The sequence below is a fragment of the Falco peregrinus genome, chromosome 9 (assembly GCF_023634155.1).
Source record: "Falco peregrinus isolate bFalPer1 chromosome 9, bFalPer1.pri, whole genome shotgun sequence".
NCBI lineage: Eukaryota > Metazoa > Chordata > Aves > Falconiformes > Falconidae > Falco > Falco peregrinus.
This window is the reverse complement of record NC_073729.1, coordinates 37,631,740-37,656,473: the sequence shown is the minus strand read 5'-3', so window position 1 is coordinate 37,656,473 and position 24,734 is coordinate 37,631,740. Positions and strand designations below refer to the sequence as shown.

The following is a 24,734-nucleotide window of genomic DNA, read 5'->3' as shown; positions in this document are numbered from 1 at the left end:
GTTTATTTAAAAAATAAGTTAAAGTCTTTGTGGGTTTTTTTTCTGATCACAAGAATACATACTGTGAGGAGAATCTTAAATGAGCTGAAATATATTTAATTTACTCTTTACATTTGAAGAAAAACTAGAAGCTATGAATTTGATGTTTATTTTTTTGCAGGATGTGTCTGGTACGATTGAAGCAGGAGGGTCGCACAGGCAAATACATGTGTCGCTATATAGTTCACTGTATGTGGGAGGATGTTGAACAGCGTGGTAAGGTGATGGGGGTAAGTCATCTTTGGTGTTGATAATGATGATTTGTATCTTTCAGTGATTTTATAACTTTGCATATCTTAGAATGACTAAGAATCAACCTGTAGCTGCTTGTTTATTTCTTTATTAGCTTAAGCTGGTACATATAACCCTTACTCCTGACCATTCGTTCCTGCAGTTGTACTGTCTGTTGTATTGAGCCACTCACCTCATTTCTGAAATTGCACCATAGCCTGGATGAAGATACTGATTTGTCTGAAAGTAATTAATTTGCCATGTGGTTTGCCATGTGATTGCAGAAGTGGATGCTGCTGTAACAGAATGGGAATTTGTGGGTAGGAATAAGCAGGTGGTAATTTCTGGCTTTTAAGTCTGTAAGTGCGTTTCTCCAGCCTTCTGTTGGTGATAGTCTTCAGAGAAGGCAGTGCAGAAGCAGTGGAAGTAGGAGATAGTTTTCATAACCCCAGTATCACAGTGGTGACAGGAGACTTGATACACTTGAGGATGCCTGTGTTCAAGGAACTTCTATTGGGGGAATAGGGCTGGGGAAGTTTGCCTGTGTTGTAAAAAAAAAAGAAGAGAATTGTTCAGTGATTAAACAGAGGTTCGCCTGTGATTAAAATAAATTAGACTGTTAGAGAAGTGACATTTTTTGTATAGCAATAGTGGCATATTGTCAAGTCTTAGTTGTCAGCAGTATTTGGAGAGGCTGCTAGGGTATTCTTACTGGTGAACAAACAAGGGGAATTAATCAGTGGGTTAGCATTTAGTATGTGATCACATTAGTAATTCAAGAGGCTTCTCTCTGATATTTTGTTTTGTATGTGGCTTTAGAAAGTGTTGATTCTGGTGTAACTTCAGTTATTCCATCAGCAGTGGTGGGTTTTTTCCCTAGCTGCTGGGAATTTCATAGCTTTACTGTGTTACAGCTTGCTTTTAAAGACAAGGCATCCTCTTAATTTTAGAATCACAGAATAATAAATCTTAATCTTAGAATCATTTAGGTTGGAGAAGACCTTTAAGATCATAAAGTCCAGCCATAAACCTAACACTGCCAAGTCCACAGCTAAACCATGTCCCTAAGCACCACATCTAGATGCCTTTTAAATACTTCCAGGGATGGTGACTCAACCGCTTCCCTGGACAGCCTGTTCCAGTGCTTGATAACCCTTTCAGTGAAGAAATTTTTCATAATTTTGGGTTAAAAGTAAATTTGGGCATCTTATAATTTCTTGCTACGTTAATGTGCTTATATAAATTCCAGTATGGGAATCTCCTTTTTCCTGGTCAGATGCCATAAGGCAGTCAGTGTGAGTGAGCCTAGACAAATTAGATGATAGTATCAGAGAAAAAGATTGAATGAAGTAGCTTCTGCATTTTTGTCCTTATCCAGTGCCTTACATCAGTGGTTGATTCTACTTTCTGCAGGCACAGGAGACAGCTCAGACCTTTATTCTGGGTGTAAATTTAAGGCTGCTCTTCTTGAAAAGCAAAAAAAAAAACCCCAACAAGAACAAAAACCCCACAAAAAAACATACACACAAAAAAAAACGCTAACAAAAACAAAACAAACAAAAAAACCACAAAAAAAACCCCAAATAAACACCATTACCTCCCAAAGCCCCCCAGAATCTCTTCAGATATCTCTTGATTCAGTCTCTGCACAGAGAGAGTGCTGCTTTGGAACAAAATTATTTCTCTGTTCCTTTTGACCCTAATTTTGCCTTAAATGAACTAACCTCAAATGCCATCTTGTAGCTGTCCTTGCAGGATTGGAAGCAGCAGCAAACAGCAAAGGGAAGCAAAGCTAGCTGTTTGCTACCCTTACAATTATGCAGAACTCAAAAGTATAGCATGGTGTAAGTTAGACCTGTATTGAGATCTTTTTTTCAGTGAACTTTAAGAGGATAAAAAACCCCAGTGTTTATAGTCGGTTCTTTGTAAAGGGAAACATGGGGTTTCCATTTCTGCAAACTAAATTATTCCCGGGCTCCCCAAAATTCCCCAGAGTGTAAAAAAACCTCACCAGTGTCCTTATGTTTTTGTCCAGTCTGGAGTCTCAGGTGTTAATACATGCATATTATTATAATGGTATGGTTGCTGTATGATGCAACTGTAAGGAGGTCTTAAGTTGTTTGAATGCCATTCATTCTCTGCCTTAGCAGGTTAGGCATCTTTTCAGTTTGAATTTAAATTTCATAATCTTTGTTTGTAATAATGATCATGCAACGTAATAATGAGTATGCTTAACTTGCAATAATATGATTCCTATAATATACTTTTGACTGTAACCTAGTGTTAACGTAGCTTTTATGTGGCAATAGCTGATGCTTAAATGAAGTATGTACACATTTAAAAGCTTGATCTCGAAAACAGTTACATCTGTGTGTATATTTAACATAGTTTAGCTGCACAGAGGCCCACTGATTTTAATGAGACTCCTTCTGAGAGAACGTGAACTTTTGAGGTAACTGCTAACTAGACTAGGCACTAAGGGTGTGTAAGCAAGCATAGTGAGCTCTCCTAGATTGTAAACTTGGAGATTAGGACTGCTCTCTTCCCCATAGTGTTTGTGAAAGCATAAGGTTTTCATAATGTTTTAGTGATTTTTTTTTTTCTTTCATCTTTTAATTATTCCTGATCTTTCAGTCATTATTTTGTCAAGGTGTATGAACTTTATTTAGCGTCTTCTGCTAGTATTTATTGTATGTTAGATGAAAACAATTTCTGCATTGGTGTCTGAAGAGATTAGCTATTCCCTTGTTCCTTATCATTGCTTTATTTTCCTTCCTCGGTGCTAGTGATGCTAGCTTAATGTACCACTTCACGCATGCCCCTGCATGGGCAGTTTCTGTTTATTCCATGCTCTTCACTTACTTCACATAGATGTGATGGAACTCTTTTTCTCACATCTCACCTTTAGCAATTACAAGGAGTCTTAAGAGTTTTAAGTGATAAGTAAAGGGCAGTTACCGTGCTAGGTTCTACTTACTGTCTTGATGTGTTTATCCCTAATAGTTCTTTAAAAAGGAGGCTGAGGTAATGACAAAGGGCTTATGAGCTGATCGAGGAGTATGTGTAACAGCTATTTCCGTCCAATGCTTTCAAATTTCAGAAGCTGAGCCTTTCTCAGAAGCAAGTTAAGTGAACAGAAACTTTCCTGAATACTTTTAGGGCACTAAAGTTATCATCTGCATAGCTCCTAGGAGGCTAGGAATTTTTTCCCCCTGCTTTTTCTCTCATGCAGGGTATCAAAGGTCAATATTTAACTCCAATCGGTACATTCCTGTATTATGGTATAAGTGACAGAGCACGTGTATGAAATTGCTAGTTGGATGCAATTAGTTTAACTTGTTGACAGACAGAGCTGTGGTTCTTCTACTCGTTTCCATATCTAGCAACAATTCCAACACTTAATGCAGAATATGGATACTATATTCCTGAACTGATATTGATGGTTTATTAAAATATGCCATCTGCCTTTGAATATGCAAGTTCATTGAAGCTGAGAGAATGTGAGGCATTTTAACTACTAATTTACATCAGCTCCCAGCTCCAAATGGAGTTTGTATTATTTCAAAACTTGGTTGTTAAAACTGCTGAGATCTAAATCTCAGCTACAAAGTTTTGGGACCTGTTAGCCTGAGCTCCTTCAGCACTCCCTGAATGTCGGCAAGAGTCAGAAACCAAAACTTGACACAGCTGTAAAAACACACAGAGAGCTTGTGGCCTCAGCAAATTCTACTGGTGCAGGCATATTTCAGATATAAATTTTACTCTGCTGTCCCTAGTACTAATGAAGTCAGTTTCTTTTGGTGGGTTTGCAGCCAGGTGTGTCCAGTTCTGTGGCTAACCAGTGCTCTTTACTTAATTTTTCCACTAGTGACATTTCTATCAAACCTTAAAAACAAACAGAAAAATTGGCTTGATGCAATGGCTCAAAGTGTTAATAGTAACATTAGGCTGGGTAAAAGACTTCCTTTCGACCCTACTTTGCCAGAGATCTCCACCTTGTGGCTTGCAGTGAGTAGATTTATACTATGCAAACTGGCAGCTGCCTAATCAGTTTGTGAGGGGAATTCACTCAGTACTAGAAATTGCTGCTATTTGTTTTCCTAACAGAGTTCTTTAGTAACCTGAATATTAACCTTACTGATCTGAGTGTTCTGTTTTAGTAACTGTGTGTATATAAAAGCAGTTGATACAAGTTTTCAGTGTATTTTAATACTCTTAGATGAAGCTGCAGAATTGATCAGAAGGACTTGTAGATGCTGGAGTTCCATGGAATGGGATTTCAGCTGATAAACAGACAATAGATATGAAGTTACAAAAAACCCCACACAAACACCACCCACCCCCACCCAAAAAAAACCAAACAAACCAACACACCTTGAACAAAACCCAAACAAACAACAAACTGCCACCAAAAAAAATGTACAGCCCTTACCTGCTTTGCTCCAAGAACCCCATACTAGTACTTCTGGGTGCAAATCACATGTTTTCTTACGAAGATCAATCAGGCTTCATTCAGATACCTGTAAATTGTTGTAGGCTCATTTTAGCAGTTAGTCTTGTGCGGTGTGGTGGCGTTCTGCTTCTGAAATGAGTAAGTAGGGTTTTTTCAGTGCAAAACAACGTTTCATAACCATACATGTTCTGAAAGCTGCAAAAGAGATAAGAATAGGGCTTAAGATAAGGAGGGTCTGTCAAGCCCGGTGTGCCAAATGTGTTTTAATTTATCTTAATCTCACTTTCCTGTTTTCCCACCAGACCACTTAGACCCCTGCCCCCTTTTTTTCCAGGAACACATCTAGGTGTCTTTTGAATTCATTTATTGGCTCTGCTGTGCATAGCACAATACAGTCTTTGTTACACTTTTAGCTAGAGCTGTTTATATACAGTGACCCATAATTTGCTCTCAGTTACGTTGGTGTACATCTGAAGTAATGCCATCAGAATCAATAACATGGTTCACATCACTGTAACTGAGAGCAGAATTAAGCTCTGTGAACTTGAATGCCATTTTCTGTCTTGATACTATTTTCACAGCGAGAAGACTTCAGATGATTAAAAATGCCATTTTACCTTACAGTAACTACAAAACCTCCTAAACTTGATATAATTTGAGTTTGTTATTTGTATTGTGAAGAACAAAAAGTCTGATGTTTCTAACTAAAGACTCAGAAATCATGGTCACAGTGAGACAAGTAAGATTCTAGAATTGCTTTAGATGAGAGGATAGGGTGTGTAAAATTGGTAGAATTTTTTAAAATGGAGCTTGATCTTTGTGTGAACTACTGCAGTTGATTCACTTGCAGCGGGAGCTACTGTACTCGAATTCGCAGGGGGTCCTTTTCAGGCCTGTCTCTCAAATCTGGTGGGAAGTGGTGGACTCAGTTTGGGATGCACAGAACAGAAGCTGCATTACCATGGGAGAACAGGATGTGAGCTGGGGCAGAAGGAAATAGTGTGCAGCATTCTGGCAGTGCAGTGGAGTGGGAAGTTGAATGGAGGAAGCGTACTCAAGTGAAATGTAGAGAAGGTAGCGATTTTGTTTGAGGAAACGGATTGGGATATGAGATGGAGGATAGTGTTTAGTATGGTTGAGAAAGGTTTTTGAAAACCTATAAAACTAGAGAGGAAAATACCTAGTTTCAGATGGTCTAGGTATATTTTGAAATGCGTAACTTTCCTAGGACATTTTAAGGACAGAAATGTTACCAGTTTTTAATGACTGTTTAGAAAACATGAGACATGAAATCTTACCAGTTTCTGGTGTTACCTTTTGTAAAAAAAACAAACAACTTGCTTTTGTTTAAAAAAACAAAACCATAGTGAGATACAAAATTGGTGTGTGTGGGTTTTGTGCTTTTTTTAATAGGATAGGTATTGGATACCATTGGATAATAGGATATCAGGCATTGTATATGTTTTAACTGAACTTAGTGTTGTAAGAATATCACAAAAGAAATAGTTTGTCAACCCTTGATCCTTTCTCAAAGAGCTCAAAAGTTCACAGCAAGTTTTCAGTATTTTGTCACTTCCTAAATGAATAATAGTATCAGGTATTGTTCCAGAGTAAATTTAGTAAATTTGATTCTGGAAATCTTAAATATGCAGAAAACGCATGTGTATAGAATGTTACCTGGAAAATATCTTGACTGTGGTGAGATCTGGAACAAACAGTATGCAGTGTGATGCAAATTTAGCTTTACCAGGTCATGGAGTTTTGAAATAGGGATCTCTTTCTCGTGTTGTTTTTAATGTAGTTGTTCTAGAACCAGTGTCTGTGGAATGAACGCACGTGGGTGTCTGAAATATAGGCACGTTTGGGGCATGCCAAAGATACCTGGTGTTGAAATCAAGTTATGATATATGCTTGGGTTCTTTTCAACTGGCCTGCCCTGTTTTTCTGTAGAGTCTGGCATAAAAAAATCAATTTAAATTTCCCAGATGTGTTGGATCTGGTTACTGTAAGGTAGTGTCCTTGGTCTGGTTTGTGCCTCCCTCTGGTGCCTGCAAGAAGTACACTGGAAGCTGCTTTGTAGCACCTTTTCTAGAAATACCTTTCTCATTATTCCTCACTTTCTGCACCAGTGGGACTCACATGCCAAAATCGATTTTACCATGCAGTGCTCGTAGGTGTTAAGTGCTGCCCTGTGTTCCTCAGACTCTCCAGAACAGAGTGTAGTTGCCAAAATTCGAACGTTGAGCAATGCAGTTACTGCTCACCACAACTGCATAATTTTTATTTTGATAGCGTAGAGATGATTGAAACAGGAAAATGATCCTTACAGAACCTGCCAGTCTCCAGGCTCAGCAGAATGGGTAACACTATGTTGTCACTGTTGCCTGGCTCCTGCCAGTGCTTTGTGTATCACTTGGGATGCAGTTTGTGATTTGCCTGTGGTCAGTGCAGGGTTAAGTAACACGTTGTTATGTGACTCTTGGACATTTAAAGACCACTACCTCTTCTAAATAAGAATAATCAAATGAACCATTGAGAGGTTCTGTGGTTTTCCCGATATGTTTTGATCTTACTGTTGCTTGTGCTTTTTGCTGCCAGTAGAATATCACTAATATCTTATGCTTCCTCTTCAGGAAGGAATAACTAACTTTTCCTTACGTTTGTGCTGCCCGCCTGTCTTGAAGGACAATACCATAAGTATCAGTTAGGGTTCCGATATGGTGCAGGGGTGCTGCAAGGGTTTGAGGCAGTGCCTTCCCTTCCCCTTGCACAACTTGTTTTTGTGTCTCTGGCAGACTCAACAGCACCCGTGTGCTGTGGCTTTGATTAAAACAGTATGCAGTGGTTGTTGGCTCTCCCAGCTCACAAATTACTACTGCCACCTTCTGCAGTGTCTCTGGCTGTTCCCTTCCTCCTGTATCAGGAGGCCCTGGTGGCAGTTATCAGATGGTGTTTGGTAACTGCTGCTGACAAGGAGAGGTCGGTTGGTTTTCTGTACGCATCTAGCTTCCACTGAATGCTTCCAAATGCTAATTCTGGCTAAACTAAGGAGTGGTTGAAGTGCTTTATTTTGTACAAATTCTGGACTTTTCTTCAGGGGGCACAAATGGCGCATGTGAGGTCTGTTTGGTACTCTTCGTTTCGGAGCTCTTCATTAAGCCTTATTTTGGAGAAGGATTAGTAACTTTTATTACTTTGTTTCTGAGAGCAAAATGTGAGTGCAGCTTTACAGACTACAGTGAGTGCTTCCAAGAGGGAGAGGCACAGTATGTGAGAGAAACTCTTTTCTGTTTTCTCTTTGACAGCAATTGCATTCAGGCTAATAGGATCTTCATCAAGCTTGTATCTGTACAACTGTGGTAATTAATCTTACTCTCTCTGTCATGCTAACCAGTTAGAAGAGCATCGTCCTGTTCTCTGGGTTGCCTTCCTTGCTTGTCACTTTTGTTTTGTCAGGTGTGGTGAAAGTTTACTTCCCCATTGGTTGCTGTGCTCTGTGGTGTGCTGACTATTACTGTTTTCATGTATGCCCAATTTTGGCATTTACATAAGCAATTACTTAAGGTCTTAATTCATCGCGCCCATTCTGAATGGTTTTTTCCCCCTCCTTGTCCTTGGTCATTTTTCTGTTGCCCTAATGCCTGAACTCACTGGAGCTTGTATCTGATGCCTTTCTCAGGGTATGCACCTGTTTCCACCTTTCCCCCCTCTGTCAGTATGTCACATAGTTATCCCTTCCTACTTCCTATCTTGTAGAGATATTAGTTTATCTCTCTACCTTTTTTGTAAATTCTTTTTGTTTCCTTGCAGGACCCCTTTGTATGTGTCAGGCTGGCGGCACCACCTCTCTCCCTCCTCTTGTTCCTTCATGTTTAACTAATCCTCTTACAACCATTAGTGCCAGTTGTGCCGGCTCTCCATCCGCGGCATGCTGCTTCACTGCTACAATGGGAGTTTCATGTTGCAAAGGCCCACAGTGGGAGCTCAGGATCTGTCCTCTTGTCTGCTTGCTTCAAACCCACCCTTGCAAGTTGAAGCATCTTCATGACTGCTTCTCTCAACTCCAGATTTGTCTTTTCTTCTCCAATTATTTTATTTCTTTTTCTGAACACTTTCTTTCCCATCCTAAATCCTAGTTGTGTATTTGCCATCATCAGCACTTTCCTCCACTAGTACGCTTGTGCCTCATCTCTTTCTCTCTCTGACCTAGATGTCACTCGTGTCTTCCAAAAACTGGTGCAATGATAATCTCCCTGGCTTGTTGCACACTGTGGCATTACATCTCCTGACTGTCTCCACTAGGGGTGGGGTTTTTTTTTTTTTGTTTCAATAGCCTGTAGTATGTACTGGGGAGTGGGTTGTCCATCTGCCAGCACTGGCAGTCTGGATCAGCTTCTCCTGTGGGCAGCTCTATGCCACTTTAATTGTTGAGCTCCTTCAAAGGCCAGTCTTAAATTCTGCTGCAGACATAATGTCTTTATGTTTACAATGCACAGACCACAGTGCCTTGTAGCCTGGCTAGGTAAGTGGGTTGCAAATGTTTGTATTTTCCGGTTCGAACTTTATTTTGTTACTTTGTTTTCTTGACTTCTCTGGCCCATTTTATCCATTGATAAAACTGGCAGCTCTATGAAGCCCTTATTTTTGACTGCTTTTGGTAACAGCTCCCACAGTAGAATAAATGATAATCATCAGCAAGTGCAAATGCAATACATTCAATAATTCCAATGTTTGCTTTCATGCTTGCGTGCTTCTTTGATTTCTTTTGCTACTTTAGCATAAGCAGTGGCATATGATACATTTGTACCTGTCTAGGCAAACTGATGTGTGTGTTGTTTATTTTTTTTTCTATTCTGGTTTGGGAATCTCAGTAGCTTCTTCCTAGTCCCTTTTCTGTCCTCAGTTATTGTGTCTTCCTCTTCTGTTTCTGGTCATACACAGCACTTCTTGTATCTCTGTTGATGTTAACTGGATATTATGCTTCTGTAAGGACTTGAATATTGTTATTTCCATATTCAAAGGGCAGGAAAGAATGCAAAAGGTTAAAAGATTTGACCAACATACCACCGTGTCTGATCTTAGAGATCTCTCTTTGTTGCTAGCAAAGCGTATATCATGTTGATTTTCAAGTTAGTCAGATAGTCTTGGGGCCACAAGAATGACTGCACATGAAAAGTGAGATTCAGCTAGTGGTGTGGAAGTCATGGATGGAAGATGGGTCAATACAATCTTGGTGTGTGTGAAATGAGCCACAGTGATTGGAATTGATTTTCAGATGGCTTGGGCACGGATTCCATAACTCCAAATATATTTGGTAGGTAACAGAAGGCTGGCAGGCCTGTGAATGACCAGTGCTTCTAGGGGGTGTCACCTGAACTGTATAGTCATTTGACTTGTTCATGCTAAAAAGCACTAGCAATTCCTTCTATTTGTGGTTGCTGTTTGAAGACTTAATTGTTTAGACATGAGGAAATGGCAGAGACCCTGTAATTGATGGAAGTCCATGGCAAAAGCCCCTGAAGACAGAGCTATGTACTGAGGAGCTTGAAAATAATGTTTCATTGAAAGCATCCTAAATTTGCCCATTTGCATTTCCTTTTTTATTATGTACTTGCAAGAGGGAAGATGGCCCCTATGTAAGTTTAATCTGTGTTATTCAGGAAACCGTGTAAAGAAATTTTTGGCTTCTTGAAATCCTTGCCCATGTTTTTAGGATCTTCTGGAAGTTTATTCACAGCAGCATGAAGTCTGAATGAAGTACAGAAGTAAGATGGAAAACTCACAGTATCTTACCATGCAGCTTTTTCATGGTTCGCTTTCCTCCTTTGCCTTTTACTTGAGGGCAGAACTAGGGTAGAGAAATAATTTTTGTTCGCTTCTGAAAGGTTACAGTAATAAAGAAACTCTTGTTAACATCAGAGTATATGGCAGGCAGGAGTTTTCACAGTCTGGCATTGTTTATTTTACCAGCAATTTGGAACCTTCTGCACTCTTAAAATATTGGCAAGAAAATATTTAGCTGTTAACTATTCTGTGGCATGTGTGTGTTTGAAGCCCTGGGGAGGAGGAGTGCTTGGGGAAATTGGGTTTTTCTCAGCTTATTATTGAAACCAGAAGGTGCAGAATATTGGTAGAAGGTGAAAGCAATGTGACTTCAAATTAGAATTTTACCCAAATGTAAAACTGGTGGGAGAATGTCAAACAGGTCACGTATAAACAGGGCTGTGCTGGGAAATAGTGGGAAGTCTGATGGAGCAAATGCAAATAAGCCACTCTGCTAGGCACTACAAAAATTAATTTGGAAGTGAGATAGTGAGTATTTGCATTTGTCCTGGCCTCAATCACTGGATAAAGGTTGTAGCAGTACTAGGTGTTAGCATCGAGAATTAGCCTTGCTGATTGCTTACTAATTGCATGAGCTCTTGCAATTGTCACTCAATTTTTAAATGAAATAAACTCTCCACAAAAAAAGTTTAGGAGAGATGTGACTTGCTGTTCCTACCTGATAGAAACTTCTTCTGGTCCCAAATTCTTGGTGGAAGAATGGGGGTTTTAAATTATTTTTTCCCCTAGGAGAAGATCTATTTGGTGTGAGCAGCATCATTCTTGCTCTTATTTCTACATAAAGTGTAGCCTCTTCCCGTGAGGTTACTATGGTAAAGGTAGCAATATTTTTTTAATTGCACTAGCATACTCCAGGTGAAATTCCTATCAACAAAGTGACCTGATGACTGGCATCCAGGATCATCTAATGGGCTGTGGCTGTCTTGCTGCAAGTCAGGGCTGGAAGAGGTGCACAGACATAAGAGATAGCAGTCAATATCTGCAAAGATAAGCAAAAAATGAACAAAACTGAACATACTCAGAAGTTACTCTTCTAACGTCAGGTGAAGATCCAGTGTACTATTTCTAGCAATGACCAGAGATATTTGGGGAAAAAGTGTAAGAAACTGAATTGTGTATCGGTATTTCTTCAGTACGTTCTCTTGGCATTAACTAATGAGTAATATGAGAGTTGCGTGGGGACGATCACATTTAGTATCTACTAACAGAAATCCTCTGTGGATGTGAAGTCCCTTTTTTACCCTTATATATTTTTTGCTCTTTAATGTCCTGTGGCAATGACTTCTGCCATGTAACTGTGTTGCATGAGAAAGTACTTCTATTTTTGAAGCATTATTTGTTCATTTCGTCAGCTTTTCTACATCTTTTTTATAAGAAACAGTGAACAGTAATTTCTTGTTTACTTGCTCAATATCACTCATGATCCTACTTCTCCATCATCTTCCTCCTCATTTCTTCCTGAATATAACTAGTGTTTTCTCATGTGTCTAACCACCTTAGTCTTTTCTGTGTGTCTTCTAGTTTTTAGATTTGTTCTGAGATTAAAAGGTAATAAATATGTGCATCATTTTATATGTGGGCACACTATGGCTTTATGGCCGAATAGGGTTCCTCTTTTGTTCTGTATTCCTTTCATAAGTCCTCACATTTATTTGTCTTTTTCTTCAATATTGAATTGCTGAGCTGGATTTTTTTTGAGATTTATCCACAAAATCTCTTTATTTCTGGAATTGTAGCTGCTAAATGTATACACATGGTTATATAAACTTTATGTGGTTTGTTGTTTGGTTCTTTTAAACACCTACTACTAGTTCCTTTATCAGCACTGCATGTTACTGGTCATTCTCTGTGATTGTTGTTTCCATTTATTATTGTATTTTCTACTAATTTGTACTTACCTGGTTCTGCTGAAATACTTTTCAATATGGATGCCACCTTTCATGGCTCTGCAGTCCTGTTAAATGTTATTTTGTTTAGTACTTCATGATCCCAGGGATTTTGTTGCTTTTGACTTCTATTAAGTTATCCTAAGTCTTTTTCTATGGGCAGATCGTATCACACGGAGTATGATGGACTCTCAGAATCCTGAGTGCTGCAAGGAGGTGGTGGAGCAGTCTGTATTCACTGTCTCATCCAGTGGAAAAACTCGGCCACCAGATGAAACTAGTAGAAGCTAGTTTCAGAAGAAACAAACAGGAGGTGGTGGTTCTCCTTATGGGTAGTAGACCAGCGTACTTCTTGCTGGAGCGTGCTGTGGGTGCAGAAAGTTTACCAGACAAGTTGCTTGACATAGAGACCTGTTGAAGGTTGCCATATAAACAAACATCAAGGACTGAGAACTGGCCTGAGCTGAAGTTGGTTGGGAGAGTACTTGGAGGAAGCATATATGAGATTTGTAGCCTTTTTACTTTTCTCAGTGTATCTCGCTACTGTTAAGGCAAGACATGCCGTTAAGTGGGCTCTTGGTCACATCCAGTGCATTGTTTCTTGTGTCTTACACCCTCTGACAGTTACTGAGGTCTGGCTCAGTAAAGAGATTGAGTTTTACATGACCTAAGTGCTAATGGTGAATATCTACTTTATTTGCCTTTACTGCTGTCTTCTCCCAGTGTTTCTTTTGAACTTGGTTATGTAACTTCCTTTCCATTTATCAGACTGAATTCTTGATCCTGGTTTTGGTATGTTCAGAAACATGTTCATGATCAGTTTTGGGCAAGTAATTTTTTAAAAGAGGCATTACAGGAAAAACCTTCTACAGCCGCTCACCCTCACAGAAAATCAGCAACTCGACAGAGCCCAGGGATTTGACCTCTTTTCCCTGACCCCTCTTTTGGGAGGTTGTCAATGAGCTCTGCCAGCCACAAACTACAGAGAAAAAGGAATTTGGGACAAGCCACAGTACAATCCTGACTGTATTAAATATATGGGGATCTGCTCTGCATCTTCAGCTGTTACAATGGCAGAATTTTTGAATTGATAGACTGCAAGACAGAAACATATACCTCATTTTCTTGATAGGAGACAGCTAGGGGTGACCTTCTATTTTCGTTGAAATATGTAAATAATGTCTTGAAATAAACATGCTCTAAGGAGTGTTATTGATGACTATGCAATTGTTACAAAGGTAGCAGAGCATGCAAAAGTCTTTTAACATTAACATGTTTTCATGGATTGAAGATTTTGGCAGGAACTGGTTCTGATGAAGTCTGGCATTCAGCTTTTGTCCAGGTTACTACAGTGTCGAAGTAGCTTGTCAGTGAACATTGAAGAAGGCTTTAAAGACCGTTCTGTGAATCTCTTTATCTACTGAGGCGGGTTACAAAATTACTTAATTTTAATTAGAAAATTAGAGAATTTATCAAAAAAGTTAGTATTTTAAGCTATATGGGAACTCACAGCTGTAGCTAATTATAAGCCAGTAAGCTTGTTTGTAGAGAAAGTAACAGTGATTAATAAAAGACTCAAAAAATCAAGATTGGAAAAATAATTTCTGCAATATCTTTGTCATTTCGCAACTATGTGAGATTGCCTGAAGGAACTGGCCTTTTTGGCTACTTGCTACAGAGATATTTTTAATCTGTTTTATTAATTTAATCATTTTGATCCTAGCTACAGTCTCAGTCATTTTCAAAATTACTGTCCTACGAGTAATAGTTATGTTATTGGAGGAAATAAGAGCCGTTTGCAGGTTTTCCCATTTAATGCCATGTGTGTTTATTAAAAGGGCAGCAAACACTTAAAAAGCTCATATATAACTATATGCAGTTGTAATATATGGTTTACATTAGTTACAAATAATATATAGGTCATTCTTTCCAAACGCAGCTTGGGAGAAAGTGCATAAAAAAGCCTAAATATTTGAGGAGTGACAGTTTTTATCATGAAAGATTTGTGCTGTTATCTCCTTCAGGACCTTCTGTCAATATTGAATGCTCCAGTAATCAATGGGAGTTGACTGATGTTTATAGCAGTGTGGCTAACAGAAGTCCCCAGAGTAGACTCGGTACAAAAGAGTCTACAGCTCTAGAGTAGGCTGTACAACAAAAGTCTGCGCATACCTGTGTAACTTGTTTTGCACAAGAGATGGATTAATTTTTACTGTATCAATATAAAACATTACTTTGCTATTACAACTTTGACCACTCCAGGAGTGTGCTGATGATGTAGTATATCCGTGCACCTAGTGTAAACATTGCCTTAAAGAGCCTAATCTTAGTTTGAAAAAATGACTGTGCTGACACATCTACTGTGTACAGGTACAGGACCTAATACATTGTACAGAAGAGGCTTTTTATTCTAGCAGGAATGGTAGAACGATGGGGTGGAAACTTAAGCCAGAAAATTAAAATATGAAATGAGATACACATGTTCAACTGTGAGGGTGATATGCTTTAGCCAAACACAACTTACTGAGCTTAATACAGAGGGAACTCAGTGAAATGTAATGGTCTGTGATACGCAGAGGGTCAGGTTCTATGATCTAATCATTTCTTCTGGCTGAAATCTCTTCATAAAAAAATCTAGCTCAACCATAACTTATGGCCTAAAGAGAGGAATTGCTGCATGAAATTCAATGACTAGTGCTTGTACAAGGTGCGATTAGAAGTGTCCTTTCTGGCTTTATAGTCTATGGATGGATTAATGTGTTAAAGTAGCTTAAGGGTGCAACATGTGCTGGCAAAAGCTGTAGCAGAAAGAGACTCCTGTTGAAGTGCTCTCAAATAGTGCAGCCCGTGGACATCACAGCTGTGTCTACTCTAGCCTTTAGTGTGGCCTGACAGGGACACACATGTGGAGTTAAACAGTTGATGATCCAGCATCCCTGCTTTGCAGGGGTGATCTTTACACTGTGCTGGTTCTAGCCCAACCCTGTAGGCTGAATGCTTCATAGCAGGTAGGGAGCATGTTAGAGCACATTTTCCAGTTTGTGCGCACTGACACTTCTCTGCAGTGTCAGCCAAAGCATGACAAAGTGGAGATGAGGAGGAGATTCTATGAAAGAATGTTCTCGGTCCAACAAAGGACATTAATATGGACTAATCCTATATCAGCTTTTGCTTTAAAAGCTGTGCCCATACGTAAGATACTTTCGTACATATTGAGCATACACAGTAAAGCAGTGTGCTCTTACTTTCCTAGGAATTATGTTAGAATTCAAAACCTTACATGAGACTTGATATTACAAATTGTCTGATACAGCAGTAAGCCTCACCAGGTGGCTGTTGAATTATGTATATTGAAGTCCTCGAGACTGAAGATTAGGTTTCTTACTGCAATATAGTAACACAAATGCAGTAGTTGTATGCTGTAGTTGTCTTGCAGGCAGAGCGTTGGGGTCATGGAGTCTTTCAATGAAAAATTGTGACATTTAGCAGGAAGATACATTAGCTCTACATTTCCTTTTTTTAAAGGTTTTGTAAATGTGAGAGATGTACCAAAACTGTATTCCTTGTTTTGAACTAAGATAGCTGTGTGTGTCAATTGAGGCAATGGTTTTTAAATTTATTCTGGTGACAGCTCTGCAGTGGGTTGTTCCAAAAAAGGCAAAGGGGCCAAGTCCCTAGAAGAGCTCCAGATGTTACTGATTTTTTCCTTGTTATTAATAATTGCTCACTTGGAATTGTCTAGCAGTTTTTCTTCATAATAACAAAGTGTGGAAGAGTCAGCAGAATCATGACCAGCCAGATCATGAAACTTGCCAGTGGTGAGAACATGTACAAGTTTAAAAAGAGGAAGCATTTCCAACAAATGCTGATTTACTCATTTTTCTTGTTTTATAAAGAAGGAATTTTTTCCCTACAGTGTTTGTACTTAACCAGTGTTGGTTGTATTCTTCAGAAACTGCAATATTCTTTGAAATGTAATTTTATTGCCTAAGATACAGCTCCATCCCCAAAGTCATATTTTATGTTTTAAACTGTTTGTCTTTTAAGATGTATTTATTGCCGTGTTTGTTTAACTTGGTTATCTCCTTCATCAATCTATTTCTTGCTAACTTAAAGCTGCTGCTCTTTGTTTTTAGTATAGAAAGCTGCTTCCCTAGGGACGTATAGTCCAGGACTTGTCTCTGTAATGGGACTATTTGTTTTCTTTGCCCCTTGCAGTTGCCTGCTGTAACATTTGTAGTATGTGTTAAGTAATCCTTGAGGTAACATTTTTATTATGTCATAAAAAGTGCGTGGCAAATATATAATAACTCATGGAATTTGTTTGTTTAAAATGGAAGGATAATTTATTGAGTGTGTTACATGAGACCTGCTCCCCCTTATTAGAGCTGTAGAAGTGCAGCTTATTTAGAAGTACGTTCTATTGAGAAAAACCACGATCTCTGACATGCATAGAAAGTTTGAGCATGGTTGGGTAGAAATGACATCATAGTTTATGTACTCAGTAAAAATTTAATTAAGTCATTACAGAAGTTGCAGTCATCATTTAACCCTCTGATTTCTTATGTTTAGTTCTTTTTTTAAACATTCAGTAATAACCAGTCTCCAAATCTTGATAGCCTATAAAATATCTGCATGAATTTTAATAGTTTATATTAATGGAAAAATATGAGTAACTGACATAAAAGGAATTTTCCTTGTATTTGCACTATATGCATTTCTATAAAAATCAACAGATGAAAAAAGATAGTGGTTTAATGGAAGACTGTTTGAACTGGGGATTCACTAGTGTGGCAAAAACTAATTAACAGCTTGATAGAAAAGCTGTTGCATAATTGCCAAGGTGAGTACTCTTAAGGATAGTAAGAAAGTATTTAGGACGTGGTTCACACTGTCGTGTGATAAGCTGTATGTCAAAGACAGCAGTGCGTATTCCGTAGTAGAACTGATACCCTGCCCTGCATTCCTGCTTGCAGTTTCCTTTTTTGTAAAACCTGTGTCCAAGATGCAGTCTCATACATAAATGTTCTGCTAGTATGGAATTATGAAGATAATTATCCTTGTCATCTATATTTACATTGGATGTGAGATCTGTGAAAAAAGAAATGCTTAGTACATCTTAGATCTCTCATGAGAGTCGATACAAAGAAGCAGCTTTACCAATTGAAGTGTAGCTTAGCGCTCAGGAGAACTGTTTATTAAATCATTTTGTTGATAGAAGTAAAAAGTACAGGCAAAAGGAATAGGCGTTTTGGATGGAGATGCACATGAGGTATTTCAGCCATCACTCTAGAGCTAGCAGTTGATCTCTTCTGATTTGTCTTAAGCTCACGTGGGATAAGTTCTGCAAGCCGATGGGTGGCTTAGGCCAAACCAGCAAATACTTAAGCAACTGTTAAATTTAGTTGAAAGTTAGTGTGGAACTTGGACCAAGTCACACTTACAGCATAGGGGGAATTAGTTGGATCATCACAAATAATGAAAGAAATTTAGTCATAGCCAAAAACTAGTATGTCTGAGCTTCTAGTGAGATGCTGTGGAAACAGAATCCATGTGATTCCTGAATGAGAAAGTCCGTATTGACAAGTAAGTGAGGAGTAGTGGCAAGGAAGGTGCCTATGTCTTTAGCGTTCCAGTAATAACAGTTACAGTTCTTTACTGTAATAGCATGTCTAGCTCTGGAGTCCATACTTCAGAAAAAATGTTGAAAAAACTGAATTTCTAAAACACCTGTGTGAATGAATCAAGGTCCAGAAAATCTGCTTAACAGTTAAAATACAGAGGAGTCTTCGTTATCTTAGCCTGTGCTGCCACTGAAAGGATAGCCTTGCTTTCACTCTTTTCCCCGGCTGCATTTTTTCCTCTGCTCATGTAGCTGGATGTCAGCACAGTTGGCTGAGGATTTTTCTGCCACTCATATGTTCTGAGCAGCACTGACTTTCATTTGTGTACAAAATTAACAGAGCTGCATTGCATGTTGTTCTAGAATGCCTAACATCGTTGGAGCCAAATCTTAACCTGTGTGGGCCAAGGCGCTGCTGCTGCTTTGCCTCCTCAGAGTGAAACTGATAGTATTTTCTCATCACCTCCTCTTTAGAGCCTATGCAGATGGTTTTTCTGTTTTTTGGTGTTTTTTTTTAGGTTAATTCTGTTGTTCTAAAGGAAGATTTAAGAAGTATGGTAGAAAATTTCTATGCAGCTCTATTTGGATATGATGAGGTAAGAAGGGTGCTTTCAGAGAATCTGCAAGAACAAGTATACCATCTAATTCATTAACACAGAATATGCCAGATGAGTAAAATGTTTGCTGTACATGTCTTTGGAGAAATGTTATGTTACAGAAGCAGGCTTCTTAGTCATTGCCATCATCTTATTCCTTGAGTTAAAGTACTTCTAATAAACATGAAAGCACACAGCATATTGATTTAAATGATGGGACATGGAAGGAGGGATAGCCTTTGTACTGCTGCTCCGTCACTGTTTGACCTTCAATAAATCATTTCCTCCCTTTGAATCCCTTTGCACACAGCTGTAGTTCGAAAGCAAAGAGAGTATTTATAGAAAATACCAAATAATATGGGGAGACAAAGGTACCACTGTGCACAAGTGTCTGTAGGACTTTCAAGAAGAAAATACAATTACATCATCTCTTTTAATAGTTATTTTTTTGCTCTAGTGGGTGTTGCTCTTCAACTGCTCTTCTTATTCACACAGTGGGATTATTTTTTGCACAGTGATTTGCATTATTAATATCTTTTAAATTTAAACTTCTTAGAATTGTGGACAGTGTTATGCATGCAGGTCTTTAATCTAGCTTTAAGTATAGCCAGGATGTGTCTGCTTGTGTGTCTGTCTGTTTATTTTTCTTTTCTCTTTTTGTTGACACTCTTTTGGAAACAAAATGTCTAGTTAAATTAAAGACAAATGTTGACATTTTTATTTTTAGCTGAGTATTTTAAAGTCCTCTCTTGCTTTTGGCAAATGTGTCAGCAGAAGACGGGAGTTACGAGACTCTGCTAGTAACACCACATAATAAAAGACAATAAAAGTGGGAGAGAATTTAGACAAAAAGCACTCATGGATGTGGTTTTTTGTATAAGCCAAATTTAATATTAGATGTAACTGGAAAAATCTAAATAGTTCTTGATGAGTTCTCTCTCATTCAGAATGAAAAATGAAAAAGCAAAGGAAAATAGCAAAGTCCTGACTATTTTCTGCAATGTTGTATTAAATATCCTTTAATTTTTCTATTCCAAGTGTCATGGGCTTCACACAATTCTGTGAGGTGGTGCTGTCTTCTCTGTAAGGCCAAAATTTTTGTGGCAAAGATTTCATAATGTAGAAACGCAGTTATCAGCTCCTGCATTAGGAATTCCCTGATCCAGTTGTTTTCCAAATTAACTTGCCAGAATATTTGTTACGGGCTGCTCTGTAAATTAAATTAAGACCAGCGTTGTTTTTGCATTCTGGGAAAGAGTGGTGTTGATACAAACTGTATACGTGAAAAGGTAACAGCTGTGTGCTCTGAGACAGCTAATATTGTCAGTTGCCAAGTAGTGATGTGGTTGTCTTGTGTTCAGACCCTCATCATGTGCAGTTTTTAATCCCCCTTTTACTTCCTTTAGGGAATCTTGTCTGATGATCGTGTTCTGGCAGCAGCTCTTTGGAGAAACCTTTTTAACAGGAACTGTGAGGACCCTCGGCATCTAGAGTTACTCGTAGAATACGTGCGCAAACAGGTATGCTGCAGTTTGTGGTGTGGCTTCTCTTTATTCTGTTATTTAAAATATTAAATATTTATTGCTTGCACACCATATAGCTCAGTTCTCCTCATAAATATAACTGATGTTTATATTCAGTGATTATTTTTAAGGAGAAAAGGGTAAAAATATAAAAACAGGCTGATACTTATTGCAGATTGATGAAAAATGGCTGCAGAGAAATTCATGGAGTATTGAAAGCGATCGTGCTCATCTTTTTCTGGACCTATGCGATGGAGGGGCTTGACAAAATGGGCTACAACTTGTAGAATTACAATTGATGTTGCAGAGTTGGGATCCTCTTCATAATGAAGTAGCATGCAGAGCTTGAAAGTCTCCTGATGATCTTTGTGGGAAAAGTAAAAAAAGGTTACGTTTTCCAGAATTTTTTCTGTTTTGGTTATTAACTGGAGAAAACGATACTAAGTAGTGTTTGTCCTCTCAACCTTTAGGAGATTTGTGAACCAGATTTCTAGGAAATGTTGGTAGGATATAGTGGGTATCAAAGATTTAAAAAGGAGCAAGAGAGGTTCTGGAGGAGTGTAGGCTGTTGGATAGGGAACTGAAGACCAGAACCTCCACAACAGCATTCTCTGTAATGTTTCCAATACTGTATTCAGGACCAGATAGAGATTTGGAGAGACGGTATTTCAGAGTGTGGTCTGAAAAATGATATGGGAAGCAAATGGCTGAACTTTATAGGAGTCTGAGGATGCTTTTGGAATGCCAAAGGGCTTCTCAGGAGGGACAGGCTTAATTTAATGCTTAAGGTTGCTGATGCTTAACTTCAGTGAGTCTGTAGGAAAGTTTAAAACTGAAGATTGGCAGGGAGCAAACGCATATAAAATGTAATTTGTGACAATTTGCTGCCAAGTGGGGAATTTGTTGCACTTGTGTATGTTCAAGCGAAGGATAGGACAGAAGCTATTAGCAGTTGTAATAGGAAGCAGTGATCACACAGATAAATGTGGCACACTGGGGGAGAATGAGCACAGCCTCTGAAGACAAGTCATTCCTGTAGACAACTCTAAAGTGGTGCACTTGAGGAAAAATATTTCCAGCTTTGCATATATATTGATGAGCTCTAAACTGTCTGTCACCACACAGGAATGAGTCCTTGAGATTATAATTGTATTATTGAAATGTCAGCTCAGCACTCTGTAGTGTTCTAAAAAAGTAAATCAAATACTTAGAACTACTAAGGAGGGAATAGAGAATAAAGTATTGTCAAGCCACTTTTCAAATTCGTGGTACTCTTGTGTTCTTGAATTACATGTGTGGTTTGGGTTCCAACCATCAAGAAAGATAAAAACCAAATGGAAGAAGGCTCAGAGAAGAGCAGTAGGGATGACATGAAACAGCGTTATTACTATCAGTGAGTAGGATCCTCTGTCTGAAAAACAGCTGAGAAAGAATATGAGACAGCTCTTGGGAAATCTTGAAGGCAAAAGGAAAGTGAGCAAGGAAAGGTGGTTCACTGGTACCAGGATGTGGGGACATAAAGTTGCTACAGATTGTTTGGGATGCTACAGTTGCCCTTGGCTTCCAAAGCTACTGGCAAGGTTTATGGAAGGGAAGTCTGTCCAGGGATATTAAATCCACAACAACCACTTCAGGTTCAAACCTCCTGAACTAACAAATTTTGAGAGGGAGGGAAAATAAACAAGGAAAATAACATTGTATGCATGTGTTGTACTTAACTCCTGGGGCATCTGCTTTGTTGACTGTCAGAAACAGGATGTTGTGCTTAGGTGGCTCCGTGGCCCTTGGTGTATCCCTTTCTTGGTTGAGAAACTCCTTGTCCGGTTATCTTTGTTTCCAGTAAGCATTGTGCATGAGGTCTTTCCCACAACTTCTTGCTAATCCTGTCTTTAACAGTAGCTATTAGTGGATGCCAGAGGAGAATATAGTAACAGAGCAAGCAAATGTACTGTGTCTTTGGTCAACTCTCCTTGCAATCTGCGTTCACAGACTTACCTGAGCCAGAGATGGTGTTTCTCACTGTTACTGACTCTTGATGGACTTTCCCTCCTCCACCACACTTACAGTGTCCTGTGGCAGCAAGCTAACACTGTGTTGTGTGACAAGAGTTGGTTGGCTTTTTTGCTTTCATTGCACCTTAAAACTTAATTTGATCCCAAGTATTTCTTGTATTGTGAGAATGAGTGTTCATTCCACGTTCATCTCCTCCAGCTCATGTGCTTTTGTATTATAAATCTCAGGTGTTCCTTGCTGGTCAGGCTTTTTTTCTATAGTGAGAAGCCTTAGTCTATGTGAAACCACTTTTGAGAGCAGTCAGTGTAGATGATGGTACTAGCAGTGTGTCATCTGAATTAACTGCTGAGAAGATAAAATGACTCATGTTAGCTTTGCTGGCTCTTCTTTGTCCTATTGCCAAACGTTCAGAGGAAGCATGAGCTAAGGTGTTAGTAGAAGACCTTAGGAAGTTAACTCCAGTGGATCTGCAGATACTTATCTCCTAGCCTTTCCATGACGCTTCAGCAGTCCTCAATTATCTTTTTAGGTCTACCGCATACAAAGAGAGAAGTATGTTCAAATCTCCCTGTTCTGCTTACTTTCCGGAATGCAACGTGTTTGGGTAGCTCTTGAGAAACTTGAGTAGGTGATGGGACAGCTTGCACTAATGTCCTGTCCTTGCAGGTGCAGCACTTGGATGCACTGAGCGGGGAGGACCTGCTGCTGACGGGCGAAGTGAGCTGGCGGCCACTCATGGAGAGCAATGCCCGAAGCATCCTCAAGCCCCTTTCCCCTGTTTACAACGATGAAGGACTCTGAGAGCGCCGGAGCTGACGTGTCTGTCAGTTTGTCAGATCATCTTGGGAAGCATGCCTGAAATTGAACTGGGCTGAGGCTGTGGGTCAGGAAGGAAAATCTGCTGTTGGAAAGAAAATACTTAATTAGATGTCCTGTCTGTGGTGCCTCAGTAGTAGCAAATTGGACAGCCATACTCTTTTGAATATTCACTTGCAAATAAACGCTAGTTGGTTGGAGAACCTCTGTCCTTTTTACGGCACTGAGTGGTCCTTGCTGACAAATTGAAAGACCTGCCTTCTGTCTTTAGGAAACCAGGTATTTTACCATGACTTAGAGTTATCTCAAGAAGACGTTTCTAGACGTTTCTGTCCTTTGCCTCATTTGGAGAGCTGCTACCTAGTGACACAGCAGTGTTCCTCTGCTCACTGAATGGTTGTGAAGGCAAATCTGAGTTTTGCATATTAGATGTTAATGTATTTTAAAAGCTTGATATCAAGATGTAATGGTCTATTTTTGCTGTAGTGGTGTTAAGAATTGCTTTAAAAGATTCTAAAGGGTTTTCTGTGAAAATCCGTTTTAGGAACTCTCTGCTTTGTTGCACAAGGATAGGAGGATGCATAGAATAACGCACAGTCCCAAGTAATGCTCTACGAGTCTAGCCAATTTAATGAGAATAAAGTCCAAAATGTGGCTAGGCTGTCATTAAAGCTGCCTCAGAGTACTTGGTATTTCAGTCTGCCTTGCTGGTATTTCCATATTCTTTTTAGAGTTGTGGTTTAAGAATTTCTTTATGAAAAGAACATTCCTGGTTCTGTCCATGGCTCTTAATGGGACAGGACTATGCTGTCCTCCATCCCCCAAAGCAGTGGTCCAGGGCTTTTTAACAAGACCTGTCAACCCCAGTGAAAACTTTATATGGCTGTGCAGGCAAATTACGCCAACATAGTAATTACAGGAGCAAGAGCTCCACTGATTAAATCAGCAGAGGCTGAGGTGTACTACGTAGGTGGATGGTTCGCCAGGCTATTTCCAGGTCAGTGAAAAAACAGTTTTAATTTCTCTCCTGTCTAAAATCTTACTCAATAATAAATGTCAGTCTGGGTAAATGTGATGTGTATGTGTTTTCTGTGCCACTTGTGCTTTTGATAAGAATTAAGCAGTATAATATCGGGACTTATTCCTAATGAAACTATTAAATAAAAGTCAAAGGTGATAATCCTTAACTTGTGACATTAATCCTTAATTTGTGAATCCTTAATCTGGTTAAAGTGAGACTGTGCCTGGCTGTGACTATTCTTCCTTCTGAAGTTGTTCTCTTCGTATTGTGTGTTTTGGGAAATATTTGACATCCTTCTCTATGTAAAGAGCAGTGGGATGCAGAATATAGGCTCCCAAACACTGGCTTGCATTTTTTTTCCCCGGTCTTCTCTTAGGGAGCCTTCTGTGTATAAAAAAGGCATTTTGTTATTTTTTTTCCAAGGCGAACTTCCTCAGTTTAACTTGTTATAAAATGAGTCATGTAAAGAAACCCTCTATGTGTGAGGTGTATCCCTTCTCTGTGAAAACATTACAGACCAAACAACTTGCTTGCAGTTTATTTAAGATGCTTTTGTTGAAAGCTGAGCTAAGCAGAGAAACCTCTTATATGTGAAGTATTATACAGTGTGTGTGAGATAATAACACCTTGTAATTCATTACAGCTGGCTTGTATTTACATAAAAGAAGGCTGAGCTGTGTAGGAATTTG

At 39.0% G+C, this 24,734-nt stretch overlaps 1 protein-coding gene across 2 annotated transcripts in view; it reads left to right on the top strand.

The window, feature by feature from the left end:
• Positions 1-24,094, top strand: part of LOC101913864 (ubiquinol-cytochrome-c reductase complex assembly factor 1) — a 46,819-nt gene extending 22,725 nt beyond the window's left edge. For both annotated transcript variants that reach the window (XM_055814148.1, XM_055814147.1), the window contains 4 exons: positions 161-269; positions 18,595-18,672; positions 20,079-20,192; positions 22,875-24,094. In XM_055814148.1, coding sequence (XP_055670123.1) covers positions 161-269; positions 18,595-18,672; positions 20,079-20,192; positions 22,875-23,009 — 436 coding nt within the window. In that variant the 3' untranslated portion in view covers positions 23,010-24,094. The remainder of the gene's footprint in view (positions 1-160; positions 270-18,594; positions 18,673-20,078; positions 20,193-22,874) is intronic.
• Positions 24,095-24,734: the final 640 nt, after the last annotated feature.